Source organism: Schistocerca serialis, chromosome 9, assembly GCF_023864345.2.
Source record: "Schistocerca serialis cubense isolate TAMUIC-IGC-003099 chromosome 9, iqSchSeri2.2, whole genome shotgun sequence".
Classification (NCBI taxonomy): domain Eukaryota; kingdom Metazoa; phylum Arthropoda; class Insecta; order Orthoptera; family Acrididae; genus Schistocerca; species Schistocerca serialis.
In genome coordinates this window covers 432,154,623-432,168,897 of record NC_064646.1, presented here as the reverse complement: position 1 = coordinate 432,168,897, position 14,275 = coordinate 432,154,623, and the positions used below count along the sequence as shown (strand labels likewise).

Genomic DNA, 14,275 nt, shown 5'->3' with positions numbered 1-14,275 from the left:
ATGAGTTACAAACAAAATAGCTCTACTAGCCTTGAAAGTAATAACCACACTTCTGACATCGGTTGTAAAGCTGTTAGAAACAGAAAACGCTTTTTGTGGAATCACTCGAAGCACTGCTGTCACGCATCTTTGTGTTTTATGTCAGTGTCTCCTGTGTCATAGCCACAGTCTCCTTCGTTCTGTTCTACTACTGCAATCTCCTCTCATTTTCACTCTCTCCCTCTTGCTCTGTTTTACTGCCGGCCACCTACATAGCTGAGTGGTCACGTGCTTGCCTGCCATGCAGCGGACCCGGGTTCGATACCCCGCCGGGTTGGACATTTTCTCAGCTCGTGGAGAGTGTATTGTGTTATCATCATCATATCATCACCGAAACGCATCAAATGAAATAAGACTTGCAACCCGGTGGCCGAACTTCCCCGAGCACAGCCTCCCGGCCAAAAATACCACACGACCATTTTATCATTTTTCTCATAATGTTAATATCTCATTTCTTCTTCGGTTGTCTCTACTCACTGTCGATGTCTCTCTCTTCCTCGTTGTCATCGTCATACACTCTGCCACTCATTATCACTGGCTCTCATCTACTTTTGTTTATTTCTTCCCCTTTGGCACTGTCTCCTTCACTGTTTACCTAGCATGGTTCTGCCTCCGTAAACTATGGTCCATCGCCACTGTGTCCATCTCTTTCTCTCGCGCTTCTATTGTCTTTATAACACAACTGTCTACTATCTACTTTTCCGTTCTTTGCCACTGCCAATGACTTCTTTCTCTCAGCATACAAAAGCGCGAATATGTTCCCACGTCAAAATTCTTGGAAATTTTTTTAAAGATGCTGAGGAAGGTAGAATGAAGCAGCAAGTACCCCAATTTTCAGCCAGTCTTTTAAACGAACAGGAAAATATTCACAATTTTTGTACTCTGACAGGAGCATCTTTCCACTGGTTCACTGCTTTTCCCTGCTGCAGCACGGCATGCATGTCATATGAAATATATTGGTCTGTAAAATTAGCTAGAAATAACTTGAAACTAATTTTACACCTCAGACTGGATTTAATATGCACAAAAATTTTGTAAGTGCTTCATTACTACAATAAGGCGTTCCTGAATGTTAAGGAAAACACTTTACAGCATATTTCTCCGTGCTACGTTACTTCATAAACTATGTCTTCACCTCACGCTTGATTTTACGTGCGTATTTTACGTACATAAGTCGGATAATTTTGAACCTATGTGTCTAGAAAATGGGTAAAGACATGAAGAAAATTTTTACTGTTGTTCGAGATCGGGATCTAAAGAGCACATTGTAAAAATTTCAGCCACCTGTCTTGGAATTCTCGGCTGGGGTTTGGTCCTCTGGTGACGGGGAAAATGTAGTAAAGGACCCTTTTTGGGGTTTTCTGAGAAAGTTACCATGAACTTTTGGTGCGTCCACAAGCCCCATCGTCGATCAAATCAAATGCGCTAAGAACCAACCGATTTGCTCCATTTGCCTAAGCTGGAGTAAAGTGCGTAATATTCATACTTTGACGCTGAACTGTGGGCCAGTGGCACTGAGGCGATCCTTCTGTTGGGTATACAAATGGTCCCTATCCCAGAGGCTATCCAAAACACTTGACCCTACCTTTTTTTATCGCCAACAGAACTCGAGGTATGAGCATCAGGTAAACCCGTTTTTATGCACGACGTTTTGGAACATACTGGTAATGTGCTGTCGCATGTATATCGATTAACGCCAGAGTCTCGAGAAGAGCCACAAACACAGCCGCCGTACATTCACAATACACAGTGATCGACCGGCGGAAGGCGTACTCGCCTTACATGGCACGTATACGGCTGGTATTCAAGTGGTATTCGCCAGCCTACACAATTGTTCATTCTGATAGTGGCCACAACTCGCCGTGTACTGCTACTAGGATCATTCTTAACCTTATGTAATACTCGCTCTGGATTGACAAGGACGTTCGCAGGGCGTTGTCTCGACGGTGCAGGAACGATCTGTAGCGTACTTTCTATTTCTCTGAGGTTGTGATGAGGAGGTACTGAGTGCCACTGGGGAGATAAGGAATAGTTAATTTGGGGTAATGGACGGAAGTTTGGGGAAGCAAGGGGTAAGAATTATAGCCGGAGGCCGAGGTTTTGCTCCAGTAAGCGGGTTCAAATGCATGTATGCTGCAGTAGTTGCGCAGGAACGAAGAGATACGAAGCGCTGAAATAAACTAATCTTTGGAATGAATATGACCACAGCAACGTGCGATGTGTGCCTGGAAGCTAGCAATAAATAGTTTTAACTTCTTTTTAATAAATGAAAAGCACTAGTTTGCTTTTGTTCTACTCTTGCCACGTGCAGGAAGATTCTACATTTATAGAATTGGAAGAACAAACAGCATTGGTCGTATTTTTTTGTTTTATTATCCGCAAAATCGATTTTCGATCGCTTAGTGACCATCCTAAGTGCTCTAATACGCAATTAAAATTGATAGGCACTGGTATCAACAAGCTGAGAGCGATCACATGAGTTTATGTTAGTTTATGTGATCGCTCTAAGCTTGTTGATACCAGTGCCTATCAATTTTAATTGTATATTACAGCACTGAGGATGGTCACTAAGTGACCGAAAATCGATTTTGCGGATAATAAAACAAAAAAAAAAAGGCCAATGCTATTTCTTCTTCCAATTATATCCATTATCTGGTCGTGGTGCACAGAACACTCCATGGAGTTGCCAATCAATAAGATTCTACATTGCTTGTGATCAAAACAGAGGCCAGCAATACTGGTATTAGTACATTTTTTTTCTAAAGCCTCAGGGCTGAGGCGATCGCCACCGTCATATCAAAATATACTAACACCAATATTGCTGGCTCCTGTTTTAATCACTGCTGAGGTAGAAGCTTGCTATACGTTGGTCAGGTGCCTGAAGATGGCGTATTAAAACGCTGAAACGGGTTGCCAAATAAAATAAGGTTGGAAACTAGACAGCTGAAAGGTGTTTAGTTTGACAACCTGTATCTGTAATTGTCCGAAGACTGGTTTCTCCTTGCTAGTCTATCCTGTGCCAGCCTCATCGTCTCTGTACATCTAATGCAACTTACGCTGACTTAACCTGCTTATAATATTTATGCCTTGCCTCCCACTCCCCCCCCCCCTCCCCGTTTATTTTCATTACCAAACTGACGTCTCCTTGATGCCTCAGCAGATGTCCTATCAACTGATCCCTTCTTTAAGTCAAGTTGTGCCGTAAATTTCTTTCCCCAATTCGATCCAGTAGCTCCTCATTTGTAAGGTTTCTAAGTGAAACCGCAATTGATTCTCATTTGTATTCAATCTAGCCACACAATCTCCAGTATTCTTCTGCAGCACCATATTTCAAAAGCTTCTCTTCTTTTACTGTCTGAACTGCCTGTAGCCCACGTTCCACATCCAAAGAAGTCTCTCCTCCAGACACGTACCGTCAGGAAGGACTTCGTAACACATTACGAGTAGATTGTTTTTTTTTTCTTTTCTCTCTGCATGTTGTATTTTCCCTACTTTGGTTGCCCAAATAGCAAAACCCAACTACTACTCTTGGTGACCTATTTTCTGATCCAATTGCATCAGTATCACCTCATTTAATTCGACTCATTCCATTCCCCCTATTTCACTTTTGTTGGTGTTCACCTTATAACCTTATTTCAAGACACTGTCCATTTCATTCAACTGCTCTTTTAAGTACCTCGCCGTCTCTGACAGAATTACAATGTCATCATCAAACAGTAATTTTTTTATTTCTTCTCCCTGAATTTTAATTCCTTTGCCAAATTTATCCTTGATTTCCCTGTTATTTGCTTATATTGTCCTAAGCGTACTGAAATTTAAGAGGGAGTTACATTAATCAGATGCATTTCGTTTATTTTACGGCTTCATCAGTTGCGTTTCTGTAAATGTAGCTTGCATAATACGCGGGTTGGGACTTTAATACGGGTAACTATTTATTTGCAGCTCGTACAAAACGAATACGTGTTTCAAAGTTTTACTGACCTTCAAAGTAGTCGCAAGCATTGTGTATAACCCGTTGCCAGCGATGTGAAAGTCGTAGGATACTCTTAGCAGTGCCAATTGTGTTGACAGTTCGAGCGGCGCGATCTATTGTCCGACGAACTTGTAGCAGTTCTGAAGCGAAAGCCGTGAAGTGTTTCCTTCAGTTTAGAAATCGAGTTGAACTCACGAGGGTTTAAGTCAGTGGAGTGCTGTAGGTGGTATGCCACTTAGCTGCCCCACCAGTCACGCAAATCAGTAACAGCTTGCACTGGACATGCTTGACAATTGTCCTGCAAAATGATGGTCAGGTCCTGCAGAAAGTGTCATCACTTTTGTATCCATGCTGTTCATTATTGGAACACAACCTACGACCAGCTTAGAGACAGAAGTGATGACACTTTCCGCAGTACCTGACCATCATTTTGCAGGACAATAATCAAGCACGTACAGTGCAAGCTGTTACTGATTTGTTTGACTGATGGGTCTGCTAAGTGCGATACCACCTACTGCACTCCGCTGACTTAAGCCCCCGTGAGTTCAACTCGATTTCTAAACTGAAGGAAACACTTCACGGCATTCATAACTGCTACAAATTCGTTGGGCAATAGACCGCGCCGCTCGAACTGTCAACACAACTGGCACTGCTAAGAGTATCCTACAACTTCCACATCGCTGGCAACGGGTTATACACAATGCTGGTGACTACCGTGAAGGTCATTAAAACTTTGAAACACGTATCTATTTTGTAAACAGTTGCCACTATTAACGTTCCAACCCTCGTTTGTTTCCATTTTAAGGCACAGTTTTTGGTTGTGAATGTAGCATCGTTCTCAGTGCCCTAGCACAATTATGTTTTCAATCGTAATGACGACGCAAAACATTATGACCGACGCACAGTGAGATTAATGCAACCTTGTGGCGTTGCTGGCACGAAAGCATAAAAGTTGTCCTAGAAACATTTCGACAAACTCCGAGGGGTTGCAGAAGGTGTCTTGAGGAACTAGTCAAGGATAAGAGCACGCGTCCGGAAACGTCATCCAACGACGCTACAGAACGTCGAAGTTACAGGCGCCGCATGCTGACGGACCGTACGCGGAAAGTCTCGAAACGTGATCTGTCATTCAATGATAGCGACTGATTGCCACGATCGGCAGTGGTTAAGATAAAGCTACCTGCTGCGTTCAAATGTATTGTCTCCTATGAATGCAGTGCTCTCCCCCCTTGGTGAATGACACAGGTTTTCTGTGTACAGAAAAAACACTGGAGATTTTCCTGTATACTGAAAAGCAATGAAGATTTTAGACGGTTCTAGGAGAAACATAAAATGTAGGTGGAAACCCGTGTCCGAAAGCATCATCCTCCGAGGCAACAGATCATCGCATTCATGAGAGACAAGGCTTTTCCACATTGCAACTAGCTCCACCTTCTCCACTGGTGATAGTGGCAATTACTCGCGATCTGTGAAAAACAAACAACATTGCGAGACTTTCAGCCTGCGGTCCATCAACGTAGAAAGTCACGTTTGCTGTCGAAGGTGCGGCCAAGTGGCGTGACGACCGACACGGGTTCCTATCCTCGATTAGTTCCTCAAGATACTCTCTACTATCCTTCGCAGTTCGTCGCTACATTTCTGGGACACTGTGTATAAGCGGAGTGTATAGTTTGCTGCAGTGAAAGCCTTTATGTAGTAGTAGTAGTAGAAGACTAAGTATTGCCAGGAAATGGTGAAATCCAGCATCATCTGGAATGCCTAGGCAATATACAGAATGCCGAAACTCACTAGGCGGGGTATGAAATGCATCTTATTTAATACTTTGTCTAGACATTTAATAAATGCCGTTTACGTTTAAAGCAAAGCACGAAGGAAAGATAATTTAACTATTTTGACAGTTACGTGATTCGCAGACATCACTGTCATGACAGTTTCAGTCCAGGTCGGTTGGGGTTGAGGTATGTCAAGAGTGTCACTTTCGCTAAAACGAGACGTCTCTCTCACGTCAGCTGCAACTCAGCCATCTACCGCGACTAGACGCGGATTTGTGAAGTGCACGTGCAAAAATATATGCCAGGTGTCTGTTAAAAAGAAAAGTTATCTGCAATTCAAAATGTCATTTGAGTTCTGCTTTCTGGAAAATATAAATCGTAAAAGAAGTACCGGTACATCGTCGAAGTGTATAAAAACTGAAAGCTCAGATTCAATTATTGTGTATTATACAGTCTTAATCACTGTTAAATGATGTCTTTGACTGTTTTGCATATTAGCAATTGTTAAAAAACTATTAAAAACATCTACTTCATTATAAGTCAATTTTGTTTTCATATTTTAATATTTCATAGTAATTTTATACTTTGCCTGTGTCCATTTTGTATTTTAACCTCTTAGCTAGCATTACCTAGGCATTTTAAACATTTCTGAGGGAAAATACTAAATAAAACTTAAGTTAAACCTTGCCAAAAAGTCATAGGCCTTCTATACATTGCCTAGACATTCTACGCAGTGCCTTGATTTGATACTTTGCTGGCAACATGTATTCTTAGTTGTGATAGTGAGTGCTGTCTAAATTAAGAGCAAAGATAGCTATGGTGATGTCAAGCAAATATCATCAGCTGCAGTAGTACATGACTGCAGTCTCCTTAGTTTCTGATGCACCGAAAAAAAAAAACTCAGTGTTGACCATAATAATTTGAGTAAGGTTGAATACAGCCTGTGGATAAATTACAGTTAACGGGCCATAATGTACGAGATGAGTAAACAACACCTGTCTCTTTCCCACAAACATCGTAGAACAAGAAGTAGATCACTGAACAGGATAATGTGAAAGAGGGTTCATGTTAACAGGCACCCTATTGTCAATAAATCTTCTGTATCCATTGCATTCTGGCAGAACGCTCATATATTAAAGAAAACCATCTCCAAACTTACATTTCACGTGGAAATTTGGGAGCCATTCGAGATTCAGACAGGAGTTATATAGGCAAACGGTTTCTCAGCTATCTTATTTAATTTGTTTATAAAGAAAATGGAATGCCCAGCATCTCTAGCGAAAGTCTGAGACGTTCAGAAAATTGTTGAAACAATAGATTGGTTTATGGAGAGGTTCTGCCTTGAGCAAAACACAATTATTGTTTTTCTTTTTATTCCTCACATATGTCTCGCTAAAGTTACAGCCTGCACAAAGTAACCTTTCGTGTCAATGTTTATAAAAAAAACTGATGATGTTGAAACTTCAGCGAAACATGTCTAGGGAATAAAAAGAAATACAGAAGTTGTGCTTCGCTCAAGGCGGGCTCTCTCCAAACACAAATCTATCTGAAGCAAATACGAACAGAAACGCCAAGATGCAGAAACACTATCTTCTACGAGAAGGCAAGAATACATCGCACACCAACAACTTAAAGAAAAGCGTATGGAAACGAGATTTATAATAAATAAATAAACGAGAGAGCCGATAAATTTAAACATCTTGCGGAACTAATAAAAAAGATCTTCGTACATAAGTTAAGAAAAAGGTGCAATAAAAGGGTGGGCATAGGGGACAGGGTATTGCAATCGCATTTATCGTGTAAAGGTTATGGTACAATCATCTGAATTGCCGAAACTAATAATGTGCCAAAAAGACACCAAATGACAAGTGTTCTGAAAATCAGGGTGACAATAACTATAAATGCTGCTGCGGCCAACTCTGTCTCTGGTGTAACTGTGATTGCTCAATCCTAGAGCATTTCGAAAAAAAAAAAAAAAAAAAAAAAACTATTATGTCTGCACCAAGGCACTCGTCAGATATATTATCTGCAGAGAACTCGGAACAAGGTCACCCGACCGGTTTCCATAACAGCAATTAAACTTTAAAACGCGAGTAAATGCGGTCGGATCGGACGCGACGTGAAGCTAATTCTCCTCCGGGAACCGCTGTACTGAAGTATGCAGTATTCTGCTGGCGCCGAGTCCGACAATGCCGTCAGCCGCTGGGACGCGGAAGTATTGTACAATGGCGCCCGAGCAGCGGAACGCCGCGGCCTTGACTTTGTAAAGGCCAGACTGCCGATGTTTGTTAAACAGTCGCGTGTTCTCCACAGTGTTTACTCCCCATTACAAGCAGCAGCGCCACCACCAAAGCTTTTCATTCGCTGTTGAGTGTGCTTCCAGTACAACAAGCAGTAGCACACTCGCGTAGGCTTTAACTAGTCGTAATGTATACCGAATTTTCTATCCAGGATTCTCGGTTTATGTGGTAAATAGCTTTTGAAGCATTATTAATGTTGACAGCCAGTGCGTCTGTAGATGTACGTTAAAGACTGTAACAAGACCCTCTCAATTATTCCATGAAATGAAAAGGTACAAATGATCCAAAAACTGGCTAGAGCATATGAGTGCTCCCGAAGTCTGTTTTGTTAACAGGGTTATAAGATCCAGGTTACGTTGGAAGCCCAGAATTAGGTTATGAGTTGGGAAGCCAACGAATGCAAATGCGAAATAACAGTTGTGTAAAAATATTAACTTCCAGAGTAGCTCGATGTCTGCTCTCGCATCATATTTAACGCACTTTTCGTTCCAAAATTCATAAAATGTGCATTAAATAATATACAAATCTATACGTATTTTGCTGCAAGTTACATAAGATACACTGACCATGAAAACTTGCCTACAAACACAACTGAAGAGTAGCCGGCGTCTTTGTGTTTTTGGCATCGTAAGTGAATAACGGAAAGTTCGAAGTTTGTGGTTCTCATACGCAAAATAAATTTTATGCTTCTTGCTCATACACTGAGTAGCAAGATTACTTTTTGGACGCTTTTTAATGTAGATAAACCTTAGGAAACTGAGCCTGCAGTTCTCGATGGTCTCTAGGGTTCCAGTCTGCACACCATATTTTGGCTCGAATTACGTTCGGTATTTCTAACTATCCAACATGCATAGTATGTGTCCATACATATTTTCTCCATAGCAATAGTACTGTCATTCAATTAGACGAGAAACTATGATATACAGCGTACACTGATCAACTTTGTAACATAACGTTTATACTCCATGATCCAAAAAGACGTATTGAAGTAAAAAGACAAAGGGAAGATATGTCACTACTCCCCGTACCTGATACATGTTTACCAACACCGAAAAAAGTTGCAACTGTACACGCATGCCTTCAGATGTTCTCACAATTGTTGCCGACAATGTCTTCGTAATTTTGTCTACGACCAGGTACTATCTTTTACTTTCTGTTACGCCAGTTTTCTGCCATAACCAGTTTCGGTCTCTACGTTTGTCCTCGGGCAGGTACATTCTGGGGTTTTTAACGTTTCATGAGCCCGAGTAAAATCCTTTTGAGTGCTCGGCCGTGTCATTGTAACAGACAATGTCTGTTGTACAGTTGTTTTAGTGTTTTAATAGATATTTATTGAAATTGAGAATGACCGTGATAACCAACGAATTCATATCAACATGGAGCTGTTTGAAAACGTGTTCTGAGTCCAAAACAACGACTTTTTTCTTTGAATTATCGGCAGGATGTTACTATTTCTTACCACACTAGGCCTTGTTTATAACACCTTCAAGAGTTTAGCTCTTTTTCACGCCATGAGGAGTGAATACTGTTGACGATGGGAGAAGCAGTTTGGGATGGAGGGTTGAAAAGCGCAGACCGTGGACTACTACAGCACGGATTCAATGTTTTATTGTGAACTGAATGCTTGCAAAAACGGATTAAGCCACTGGTTGAAAGATCTGTTCTGTAACAATGGCACTATTTAAAAGATACGGAAGCTCGCGCTGCTCTAACACGCTAATGTCAGCGCTATTACTAAGCAGTAAGCTGCTACACAACGCTCTCTCCTCCGCATACCGTCGTGCTGGCAGCTTACCTTACTCATCAAAGACCCACCCATCGACGCCGGTGACGGAGTAGGGTTCAACATTGAGCGACACCGGTATCAAATTGTTATGACGGGCAACTTTTCAACACGCCTGCCGGCTGGCGAGGCAACGAAGAGGAAATTGCAATACACCTCCCTTCCGGGAGGAAGCCAAGCGCAGCCGATACATGCTGTCCCGTAGCGCGCCGCAACTGCAGCCACCAAACTGAAGCCTCGAAGCTCTCCCTTGCGGCGTCAGCAGTAACGATTGCCCCTGACAGTGCCAACACCCCTCTGCAGGCTTCCGCCCCTACAGCCAAAGTGTGTAAACACACCCCTCCGCGCGCTTCAAACGCCAGCGCTAAGCTACTTTCATTAACTCCGACGCTGCCAAACTCAATCTCTTACGCCAATGAAAATCATGCTCGCGAGAGAATAAATGGAGAACACACCACAATGCCCACCAAGGGTCGAAGTAAATTTGGCTCTAAAAATTAAACTCAGGCAATCTGTAGACCTATCTATTTTTTTTTAAAGAAGTTCCGTTCGCAAAAGCCACATGTGATAAAAATCTGAAATCAAGTCCTGCAATAATGAGAATCAATCAGTACCATCACAGATCAACAAATATTTACTGCGAACTAATTATGGTTTGTCCTAGAAAACAAGCTGCTACTTGTATCATAGCAAATGTACTTCCGCTCTTGTTAGCGTCTCATTTCACCACAGTTGCCCAACCACGTTCCCCAATTTAAACAGTCTTTTGCATCAATATGATTCGATTCCACAGCTGGTCACGTTAAAAGTCGACACTTGAACAAATGGCACACGTATACTAAGCAATAGAAACTAAGACAATCACAACGATGAAATAAATATTATGAAAAACCTTAATGCGAACATTACTGCATACAAATCCCAAAACTGCAGTAGCATGTAGTAAATTACCGGTATAAAGCCTAAAAAACTCACCTCATCCAGTCGTAACAGCTCCTCAGCTGTCATGGGCCCGCGATCTCTCTTCTTGTTTTCTTTCCTTTCCTTCTTCTCCTTCTTCCTTTTCTCCTTATCTTCCTTCTCGGCTCCGCCTTTCTTCATGAAGTTGAACATTTTTTTCACTAGTACTCAGCAATCGAAATATGGAGAAAATGCATTTGCATTTCTTCAGATCAATAACACATGCCAGACCACCAGCTCGGAAGTTTGTTTTGGTATAAGTTACGCGCTGTACAACGGTTACTTTCACTTTTATTTGTACACTAAACACATTTCACAGCTAAATATTCCGTTGTAGAGGGGTATTCGCTAACAGAGTTTCATTTACTTCGGTTTTGTATGGAAAAATATGTTCATCAACATCTGTCACATATTTAATATCCGAAAACAAATCCATTATTTGAAAAATACGAACAAAAAGCACTTTACGAGGTTTCTGTGCTTTATTATATGTGCATTTTCATTCATCTAAAGTCTCCTACTCGCGCCCGAAACGTGTACGATACGAACAACACGGAACTTGTTGACAAACGCGCCCGCAACGTCGCGGCACTATACACACAAGTCCACTGCAACAGCGGTACTGGCGAGCAGTTCAATATGGCGCTGCCAGCGACTCTCCCGCTGAGCGTGTTCAGTGCTACTGAGGCCGTCGTTCGCGGTCTCGCTTCAAGGTGGCATTGCGCGCGCCTACGGCAGAGCCACCTATCGTCTGATACTGAAAACAGCCTTCCCGCGAAGAACAAACCGAGTTCGTAGGTAGAATACACTCGCACAAAATATTCCGTCATTTCTGTGCACAGTTTAATGAACGGCATACGTTCGTCCTGGACACATGTTGGTGGATTTAAAAGCAACAACGTTAAAACTGTGGAGTACAGAATGCAATGAAAGCGAATAAATTCCATTAATATTTGTCTTCTGTCTTGCATACCTCTCTCAAACGAGTAGAATATTTTTTAATTACTTTTGTTACTTAGCAGCTTAATCTTGTGAGTTTCTGGGAAATGAATTCATATCGGACCATAATCTTTTCAGTCACCAAATGTTGCCGTAATGTGACTTACAAGTTACAAACTACAAAATTATTAGGTTGGTGAATAATTTCGTGGCGTTTTTGTTCTGTCCGATTGTTAAGAGTTTATTTATCAATTGTCATTTTTTATTTGTAGTTCACTGTTGCTATGTGAGTTTACACATTGTCAATTTGTCATTTGGAGATAGTGAGTGGAGCCGCGGACGCTAGAAAATGGAGCGCCAAGTGGAGAAATGGAACATTTTCCACATATTCTTCTATTTGAGTTCAATAGAAGGTGACAGCGGCGGAGGCAACCCGAAACATTTGCGCCGTATGTGGGGATGAGGCCAATGGACAGAGCACGGCAAGAAAATAGTTTTCTCGTTTTAAGGGGAACCGTTTTGACTTTAGTGACTCCACGTTTAGGAAGAACTTTGGGGTTTGATGAAGATCGTTTAAGCGCATTAACTCACAGTCATCCACGTCATTGTACTCGAGAACTAGCAAATGTGATAAACTTTGATCATTCAATCATCGTCTGACAATTGCTTGCAAGAGGGAAGTTTAAAAAATCGTATACATGGGTACGGCATCCTTTAAATCACAATCATAAAAGTCAGCGAGTAGCCATACGTGCATCTCTGTTTGCTCGTCATCAGCTGGCTCGTGAATGACACCGATCATTTCTATCCTTTATCGTTTCTGATGACGAGAAGTGGTGTCTTTATGCTAACATAAGAAAAAGAAAGGATTGGCTGAACCCAAACAAAGCAGTGGCGGACTAAGCTCGTCGTATGCCGGGGACTGCAAAACTAAGTGAGGCCCCCGCGAAAGTAAGTGAGGTCCCTGTTCTGCTTAGAAACTGATGTATTTGTACTGTACGCTTTTTAAAAATGAATAGTATAGATGTAATGACTGACAAAAAATGTAATGTGTGTAATCTACGCCCTAGCATTTGTAGTAACACATTTAAACGTACAGGTGACAAACTGGAAAGGCTGGAAAGAAAAGTAAAAAACAGAATGAGAAAATTACCTTTTATTTTATTTGTCTGGAAATAACGCTTCTACAATAAGAATATAAGTTAGTTTCGTAACCCTAGTACAAGGCAGCAGTTATTATTAACTAGCTTAGTAGCCTATGCTTCGCTTGCGTGGACTGTATGCTCTGCAAAGATTTTTTGCTTTTTGTTTTTCTATAATCGAATTCTTATGTTGGTCACAAATTGCAACGCCTTTTAGACTTTTCACGGTAATTGAAGCTGTAGATGCATGGTCTTTTCCGAAGGATGTCTCGCTAAAAAGCGATTCTAGTAACTGGAGCCCAAGGTTTCAGTCAACCATGCCTTTTGCGTTCTTGTGGAGATATTTCCACAGAAACTGTCACCCACTAACAGATATTTCTTTATATCTAACCGAGAAGTGAACTATCAATGTCTACAGATTTAGCTTCAAAATTTTTTTAATATTGCAAAATGTTTTCTAAATTATTTTCATCGCCTGTTTCACCTCCATGTGCGTTGGACTTCCAGAAACTTTGAAACACATATTTTTTTGTTTCTAACGGAGCAGCCAAATACAAATTTTCATCCATTTCACGTTTTTTTATCTGTAACTGTGAAGTCAAATACCAGTTTTCATAGAAGTAACTTTAAAGTGCTTCAGTAGTTCATCAATAATGATTTCTTTTTCAAAACGTTTCACCCACTATTTTACTTCCTTAGCGGTTAAATTTTTAAAAATGTGCTGAAACACGAATTTTTTTATTTCTGTGTGAGAAAGCAAACATCTATTTTCGTACTTCTAGCTGCAAAATTGTCTTAATAACGACATTTTCAAAAAACTTTCATCTCCTGTTTCTTCTCCAAATTTCAGGTGTCTATCGTTAGCTGTTAGGGCTGGGCGATGATGAATCAGTCTGCCAGGACATTGAATTATATATATATATATATATATATATATATATATATATATATATATATATATATGTATTCCTGCCTTTATTTTAGTGAGATTCTCAATTAGGTCGGTGGAATCTATTTCATTTGAAATTTTTCGTTCTTTGATATAGTGGGTAGCTTGGCTGGTCGTTCTCGACCGAACATCGAGAGGAGATAATTTGTCATTAATTTCAGTTTAGAAAAGCGTCTGCCGCATGATGTAACAGAGACATGAATAGTACAGAAGTATCGGGTTATAGATGATGTACAGGGTAACGATTCACTGAAGCTCATTTAATTATAAATTGAAGGATATCTTGAACTGTTCATCTAGATGCCTGTGATACCTTTTTATTTCTTGCAACACTCGCTCGTTATCAAACTCATCGTACATTTCTGCCAGATTCTCCAGTGCCATAGTCAGTGTGACATCGAAAGCTTCAAGCATAAAT

The 14,275-nt window shown here is 41.0% G+C and overlaps 1 protein-coding gene across 1 annotated transcript in view; it reads right to left on the bottom strand.

The window, feature by feature from the left end:
* Window positions 1-11,436, bottom strand: part of LOC126419684 (unconventional myosin-XVIIIa) — a 1,310,501-nt gene extending 1,299,065 nt beyond the window's left edge. The window contains exon 1 of the mRNA XM_050086870.1: window positions 10,843-11,436. Within this exon, the coding sequence (XP_049942827.1) occupies window positions 10,843-10,980 (138 nt within the window). The 5' untranslated portion in view covers window positions 10,981-11,436. The remainder of the gene's footprint in view (window positions 1-10,842) is intronic.
* Between the last annotated feature and the right edge of the window lie 2,839 nt (window positions 11,437-14,275).